Genomic DNA, 9,092 nt, shown 5'->3' on the forward strand with positions numbered 1-9,092 from the left:
CTCTCCCTGAAGCCTGTTCTAAACTTAACGCTCTACTGGAATCTAATACCTCTGACCCCAACAACAAATCCATTCCAGGCTTGTACTATGTTACTCTGTTCAACATCGAGGAAGTGTAGCCACTTTTGAATTACCAATTTCTTTTTCATCGCCACTTTTTTACATTTCACTTTACGTGATATAACAGTTCAATTGTGATCAATCGCATGTACAAGAAGAAAATAAATAAATATGTAAATAAAATAAGTTAATTAACAAAAGGGGATAACAATTGCACTGAAAGAAAAAAGAGAAAAAAGAAAAAGAAAAAGAAAAAGAAAAAGAAAAATGGTACAATTGTATATACATGGTACAATTGTAATTCGATTATAATTTATGTACTTTTTTTTTTCTTTTTTTTTTACTATATAGTACAACAACAATAGAATGACATTTGTACTATGTACAAATTTAGTAAAATTAAAATTGTAATATGTAATTTTACTACACCTTTATATATATTTATATATATATATATATTTTCTTTTTTACTACAATTATCTCCTCGATAAATATTATTATTATTATTATTATTGTTATTGTTATTATTTTTTTTTTCTTTTTTGAATCGATCATTTACAATGCTTTTATATAATATTTTTTATAATATAATATAATAAAATAATATAAAAACAAAATGATAACGCGTTCGATTTATTAAGAAAATTAAGTTGTCTCTCTCTCTCTCTCTCTCTCTCTCTCTCTCTCTCTCTCTCTCTCTCTCTCTCTCTCTCTCTCTACTTACCTATCTCTTTGGAAGTATCGAAAGACAAGAAGAGGAACGAAAATGCATACCTAATTATTCGATGCAATTGCGTAACATACGTCCATGATTACTGGGTATGGCACAGTGAGAGCTACGGACACCGTATATGGAAAACTCGTGACACAAATCTCGATTACGAGTTGTACGACGAACTTACCTTACCCTACCTAACACACATAGATTCGTACATATGTTCATACATACAGATTAGTTTCTATCTATCTATCTACCCATCTATCTATCTATCTGTCTATCTATCTATCTATCTATTTATTTATCTATCTATTTATCTATCTATCTATCTATCTGTCTATCTATTTATCTATCTATCTATTTCTCACTTTTTCTGTAATATATACATATATATTATTATATATATTATTATCTATTAATATATACATATATATTCTCTATATACATATATATGTGTGTATATATATATATACATAATTACTTGGAAAACTTATGCACATACATTTCAATGGAACTCTTAGGAGATCATTTCATCTCATCTCATCTCATTTCATTTCATTTCATTTCATTTCATTTCATTTCATTTCATTTCATCTTAATTTGTCCTACTCGTCATACAGAATTTCACAATACGAAGATCTTCCTTTATTTTTTCTCCCTTATATTTCGGTCGTTCGAAAAGCGTTACGATTTCTCCGGAGAAAATTATCGACTCGCATTGCGGAGGATGGACTCTCAAGATAAGGAAGACGTCGTTGACCTCTTGTCATCGTCCTTCTTTCGCTTTAACGTCTACAAATTTCTTTATTTTTTTTTCTTTTTTCTTTCTTTTTTTTTTTTTTTTCGTTATTAAACGATCAATTTTTTAAAATGCTTCACACGGTAAAAATATTCCAGAAAAATTTTTTTCTTTTTGCGGAAGATCGGAGGGGAAAAATTTTTTCTCTTGAAAAAGAAAAGAAAAGAAAAGAAAAGAAAAGAAAAAAAAAATAAATAAAAATGATAAATTATTTGTTCAAATGGTTATACGTAATGCGTGTTTAAATATTTGTGTCGCTTAAGAGATAAATTTTATACTCTTCTCGAAAATGTTCTCTCCCATCCTCGAGTTTCAAAGTTGCTAAACGATAGACGTTTAAACTGTACGTGACTTTATCTTCTCTTTTACATTGTTAGTCGGAGCTCGAAAGCGTGTCCCTGTTATTGTTCTTCGATCTCTTTTCATATCATAATCCATGTCGTGTATGAAGTACGTGCGTGGAATTACGAGAACGTTTTAATAATCGCAATAGATATCTTTCGTGACATGTGATACCTGTCAAAATCAGCTGATCTGAGTGTGGCTTCATTAATGAATATGAACGTACAGACATTCGTACAGTCTCATTCTTAGTCTAATCCTAATCGAACAATTTTTAAAAACATTTTTTTTCCTTTTATTATTGTTATTATTATCATCATCATCATCATCATCATTATAATACATCATTTTTCAATAATAATAATTATTACTTATTAATAATAATTAATATTTTAAATATTTATTTATGAACAATATATTAATAACAATGAACAATTATTAATATATTAATTATAAATAATTATAATTATTATCATTTATTAATAAACAATATATTAATAATAATAATAATTATTATTATTATTATTCTTATCGTTGTCATTATAATATATTATTTCTTAATTATTATGATTATGATTAACATTATAATATATCGATTTTATTATTATTATTATTATTATTCATTTATTTATTTATATAAAAAATTTTTTATACGTAGACACATACCAAAAGCAAAGGCAACGACGATGGCGGAAACACCAGAATTAAAACGCATCGCGGAGAATACAAAAATTCAAAGCAACGTTAAGTATCACGCAGAGTTCGAAAAGGCAAAGGGAAAGTTCACGCAAGTTGCGGATGATCCAGAGACGCTGAGAATCAAGCAGAACAGCAAGATAATTTCAAACGTTGCTTACCATGGTGAACTTCAGAAGAAGGCGATTATGGAACAGAAAAGGACCATGACCGGAGAGAATGGCGAACAAATCGGTCAGTTATCAATTCATCTATATTACAATCTATTTAACAAATATTTATTGAGTAAAACAAACGAATTGACAATATTTATAATATATCTGTCATACAATCTTTCGCATTTTTTCTAATTATTATAAATACTTTTGAAAAATGTTGATAGTTAATATACGTGACGAAGAGAAATGAAATTTCCCATTAAATAATTTGAATTTCAAATATTTAAAAAAGGAAAGAAATTAAATAATTTCCAATGTGTGATCTTCAACAAATAGAATCAAATATTCTAAATGTCAAACATTTAGGAAAAAAAAAAAAAAAAAAAAAAAAATTTTTTTTGAACATTCGAAAAAAAAAAGAAAAAGAGAAAAAATTTTACGGAGAAAGACCAAGAAGGATAAATACATAAAATACGTATGCTAATGTGTCCTCGAGTAAATGTTTGCCTAGTTTTGCTTTTTAAACATCCCCACTCTAGCCCAGGCCAACCCCTTTGCCCTAACTCGAGACTTAACCCCTCCCCCGCCCTCCCCGTCTGTCGTGTCACTCTATCCAATTATTTGTCAGCTTTTCGTTGCTTTCTATGCTTTTTAGAGTACGTAGAGTACACGGACGGTACAATCGCACCTGCCTCGAGCAGTTACCTAAATGCGAATCCACCAGTTGCGAGAACGGCAAACTCGCCTGTACAAAGGACACCAGGTAGGATCGCTGATTACGATCCCCTTAGCGAGGCAAGGCCGAGTCCTTATTCCGCCAGGCAAGCCGCGACCACGGTCATTTATACCAGTGACAAAGGTCCAGGTAAGTTTCTCTTCCTTGATCCTGCTTTAACGTATTACTTACATATACTTATACGTATATGTGTTTTTGTATATGTATATGTATATCTATACGTATATGTATGATGCATTTATGTATATACATTCTATCTCATTATTCTTCTTTATTTTCTAACGTTTTTGAATATACGATATACTTTGTTAAATTTAGATGATCTAATTTTTTTCTTCTTTCTTCTGATTTTTTCTTTCTTTTTTTTTTTTTTTTTTTTTTTTTTTTAATTGAAATTAAAATGACGATTTTTATTTAGAAAATAATAATAAGCATTATATCCATCCAAGCAAATGTATATTTTGAGAATTATAAGATATCTAATTGTAGTTTCAAATCGTACAATTAAATTATGAATATTAAAAATTATGAATATTTATTGAAATTACGAATTAATGAAATATTAATAAATATAAAAGGATACCTTTGTATCGTATGTCGCTTCGCGAAATTCAAGTTCTTATACTTTCTGAAGTAATATTATAGGGTCTTCGAAATTTATATAAAAATGAAAAGAAATAAAAAGAAATTACAACTTTTGTTTATATTATAATAACGAAGATCAATATCCGTGAAATTTGCACTAAATTCAAATATATATATATATATATATATATATATATATATATTTTTTTTTTTTTTTTTTTTTCTAAGATTTGTATGAAAATTAGAATGAAAAGAAATTGTTTCTGTTAGACTCCATAGTGATATATGGAGAGAAGAAAAAAAAGAAAAAAGAAAAAAAAAATAATCTCTCATGACTCGGCCCAGTCGTTGCTTCAGAAAATGAACATTTCATTAGACGTTATTATCATCATCATCATCATCATCATCATCATCATCATCATCATCTCGGTCGTCGTCCTTTGTTACGTTCGTATACAACATCTGTCCGACGATCCATCCGGAAGTCCTAAGCGCAACAGCACCTTCGTTATCCAGTTTGAGATTCTTTCTCGTGCTACGTCATCGTTATATTTATTACATTCTTTATAAGCCTCTATTATTTCTTATGTATATGTATATATATATATATGTATATGTATATGTATGTCTATATGTATATACATATTGTTCTCTTATTAACAAAGAAATATCATATTGTACGCAGTGACGAATCCACCTACACGAAAAATTGGCTCCGTTGCGGATATCGACCCGGTGAACGACTATTACGGATCGCTCACGCCTGCGACGAATAACAATCACGTGATACAGCATCAGCAACCACCACCACCACCGCCACCTACCAACGTCGGAGTGAGTTATTATCCTTTACGCGGCAATTTGAACGCTAATTTATATATTTATCTTATCTTGTAAATGTAATAACGTTTTAAACGCTTATTACAAAATGGATAAAAATGTTATGAAATCGTAATAATTTTTAAGTTGCACACGATTTATTCGTGTGTAAATTTCTTTTTTTTTTTATATTTTACTTCATATATATTTGCACATATATATATATATTTTTTTGTTTCCTCATTTTTACCCGTCAACAAATTATTATTTAATTTCATTTAATTATTATTATTATTTTTTTTTTCTTTTTTTTAATAAGTATATAAATACAATATAATCGTATTAGAGTATATCATATTATACAATATATAAGATAATTTATATACTGTACTGTAGTATATATATATTTCGTTATAATGTAATTGTATTGATAGAAGTTATACTTAAATAATTTTTCATCAATAATATAATATTATATACGTTAATATAAATATTTATAATTGATAAATTATACTTTATATTTTTCAGAGAGTCTACAGAGCGATGTACGATTACGAGGCACAAGATTTGGACGAAGTAAGCTTCTGTGACGGTGACCTGATTGTTAACTGTACAGCCATCGACGAAGGATGGATGACCGGTTTGGTACAACGTACAGGTCGGCACGGTATGCTGCCAGCGAACTATGTCGAGCCGGCGCAAATCTAAGGACCATTTAAATATTTCAACGATGGATCTTCTTAGGCTAGCTGCCATTTAAACCTCTCGTTTGTTTGTTGGTCAACGTGCTTGGATTGAAACGTTTCGCGATTGAAGGAAACGCTAGAGTACACTGATGGTGTGCGTGCGTGTGTGAGAGAGAAAGAGAGGGAGGGAGAGGGAGAGAGGGGGAGAGAGGGGGAGAGAGAGAGAGAGAGAATATTCTTTTTATTTGCGAGAGAGATCGTCCGTTTATGTCCCACTCTTTATGTACAATGCTCTCCTTGCCGTGTTAGAAAAGATAAACAAAATGTCGAACAGGACACCTTAGAGACGTGTGTATATCCTGTTCGAGAGATTGTTTCCTTTCTTTCTTTCTTTTTTTTTTTCCTCTTTTTTTTTATTTTCTATTTTTAACTATTATTTCCTTTTTTTTCTTTTTCTTTTTTCTTTTTTCTTCTTTTTTTCTTTTTGTAATACGAAGAACAAGAAACGAGATAATCCTATTGTCAACGAATACGATGAGAAAAAACGCTTCGTTCGTTTTAGTTTTGTTGACGTCGGTCATTCTCGTCGTAGCATTCAGACGTCCTGCTCCTTCTTCGTCTTACCATAATGCATCTTTCGTTTCTTTTCTTTTTTCTTCTTTTTTTTTTTTTTTTAATTTGTCTTTTTTTTCTTTCTCTTTTTTTACCATACCGTTTTTGCACTTTTAATGTATCAAATGTTATCAATATATACATACATACATACATACATACATATATATATATATATATATACATACATATATATATGTATATATAGACCTCTAAAATAATAATATTTTATATATATATATATGAAAAATGAGATATAGTAGCGATATATAATTACGAGTTGGGGACCAAGCATTTTGTAATGAATTACATATATACATGCGAACGAACAAAGGAGTATGCTTGAATTGGATAAAAATTTTTTTTTTGTTTCTTTTTCTTTCTTTCTTTTCGTAATATTCTTAATCGAAATGACGATACTCCTTATCTTCGTTCGCTTGATGCTGGCGCAAATGCGATTTTTTACACGATTCAATTCTTTATCTTCCAAAATGTCTTCCTTCTCTTGAATAATAATTCAAGAATGACCAATCAAGAATTCGAAACGTTGCCTTTCGTCGATGAGATACATCACCGTTATTATACACATTCCTTGATCGTTGAAAGATTCTAATGATTTTTTTTTTTCTTTTTTTTTTTTCTTTTTATGGAAATGAAGAGATCAGTAGTGCATTTAATATGCGGGGATTCAAAAGTTCCCACTAAGGGCTTTTTATGAGGTCAAAAATATCTCAGCGATGTTAAATATCAATTATTTCTTTTTTTTTCTATTTCAAGATCCTTAAAAAAAAAAAAAAAAAAAAAAAAAAGAAAAAAAAAGGGCTCTAATTATTCTATTAAATTTGTAAAACTACGAGCCTGTTGTTCAAATTAAAGGTCTAATGATTCCAAGAAAAGAAAGTAAATTGCATTTTAAATATCGCTTAGGTATTTTTGACACTCTCTTATCTATGTCCCGATATTCTCCACAACCCCATCCCCCTTTCTTCGTCTAGGAACTTTTGCCGTTCTTCCCCGTATACGTAAATCGTACAAAATGATCGTGAAAAATCACCCTGTGATTCTTGTGCCTTTGTCGCCTTTGTCGCCGTTTTCTATCGATCTATTCCTTTTTTTCTTTTTCTTTTTAATCTTTAATTTTTTGTTCTCGTCTTTTTCTTCCTCTTTGTCTTCTTCTTCTTTTTTTTTTCTCTCTGAAGAAACACCACGAATGAAAAGAATTTATTTATTGTACCGCTACGTGCCTTATATATAAATATAAATATATATATATATACATACAAGTATATATACATGTATGTATATATATATATATATACACATATACACACATACGTAGGATGATTTTGAATTTGATCAACTTCGAGAATATTTGATACATATAAATATAAATATTCATATACGTACTATTACATAGCATAATTATTGTTTAATTTTTATATATATATACATATATATATATATGTATGTATATATATATAAATGAATATATAAAGAGAGAAAATTTGTCATATATATTTTATACGATCGAACAAACGTTAAAAAGAGAACAACAAACATGTTAGTTTTTATAATTATTATTATAGCTTAGCGAAAAAAAAAAAGAAAAAGATGTGTAATTCGCTTTTAAAAACAGGAAAAAGATAATAATCGTTAAAAATGTTATTACTGATTCTTCATTCTCTTTTTTTTTTTTTTTTTTATATTGTTTCTTTTTAACTAATTATAGTTATTAACCGACCAATTTTTTACTTGATAGTTTTTAAGAGTTCCATCGCAACACATTACTACGGTCCCGCCTGTTGTAATTTTTACGTCTCTTTTGAAATTATTGTAATTCTCATGTTCTTCTATTTCGCTTCTTTCTCTTTCTCTCATTATTTTTTTCTTTTTTTTTTTTTTTAAATGCTACTTCATTTTATTTTATTTTATTTTACTTTTTTTTTCCTCCCCCCCTTAACACGAATAATCTCGCAACGCAGAATGTCTGAGGATACATACTTATGAGACATCATACATATATATATATATATATATATATATATATTTTATATATATATATATATGTGTGTATATATATACAGGATGGACCAAAAGTCTTTAACTGGATTTTATAAATCAATTACTCTTTTTCGAGAGTTTTTAGACTCTCATTTAATACACTTATAGTTTTACAAAGCAAGAAAGAAAAGATTGGCCTAAAGCTTAAAAGAAAATATCTATGACAAAGGAATCGATTTTTTTTTTTTTTTTTTAAATAGTCCCACCATCCTGTATAAGTTTAATGCGTCCGATCACATTTTACAACGTATATTTGTTTTGCTATTATTTCTTTCTATCGTTTTTTCTTTCTTTTTTTTTTTTTTTTTTTTATCCTCATTTTTCTTTTTCTTTTTTCCTGTCTTACTTTTAATTTCTTATTTTTCTTCAAATGCCTCGTGGAAAAGTAAAAAGTAAAAAAGAAAGCAAATAAATAAATTGTCGATGCGTTCATGTGAAAAGAAAAGAAAAGAAAAAAAGAAAAAAAAAAACGTTAAAAAATTTCATTAGTGAAGCAATAATGATCGGGGGTTTCCTTAGAAAAAAAAAATATATATTCATATCAACATTTACCTGAGTAGAATGATAGAGTTTAGGGCCGACGTTGTTGTTGTTGTTATTGTAGTAGTGCTCTTTAAGTTGATCCATTAAGAATGATGATGATGATGATGATGATGATGATGATGATGATGATAGAAAGTATGAAAGGAAATTAAGAAACAAAAAAAGAAACGAAAAAGAAAAAAAGAAGGAGAAAAGAAGAGGGGGAAAAATATAATTAAATAATATAAAATAAATAAATAAATAAATAAATAATTAACTAAATAAATAAATGAATAAA

At 28.4% G+C, this 9,092-nt stretch overlaps 1 protein-coding gene across 3 annotated transcripts in view; it reads left to right on the forward strand.

Annotated features, from left to right (window-relative positions):
- Window positions 1–9,092, forward strand: part of LOC118445009 (LIM and SH3 domain protein F42H10.3-like) — a 21,712-nt gene extending 12,620 nt beyond the window's left edge. For all 3 annotated transcript variants that reach the window (XM_035873887.2, XM_035873886.2, XM_085655812.1), the window contains exons 4-7: window positions 2,578–2,849; window positions 3,429–3,638; window positions 4,780–4,928; window positions 5,442–9,092. In XM_035873887.2, the coding sequence (XP_035729780.1) occupies window positions 2,578–2,849; window positions 3,429–3,638; window positions 4,780–4,928; window positions 5,442–5,621 (811 nt within the window). In that variant the 3' untranslated portion in view covers window positions 5,622–9,092. The remainder of the gene's footprint in view (window positions 1–2,577; window positions 2,850–3,428; window positions 3,639–4,779; window positions 4,929–5,441) is intronic.

The sequence above is a fragment of the Vespa mandarinia genome, chromosome 3 (genome assembly GCF_050613455.1).
Source record: "Vespa mandarinia isolate Hongniang chromosome 3, ASM5061345v1, whole genome shotgun sequence".
In the NCBI taxonomy this organism is placed as follows: domain Eukaryota; kingdom Metazoa; phylum Arthropoda; class Insecta; order Hymenoptera; family Vespidae; genus Vespa; species Vespa mandarinia.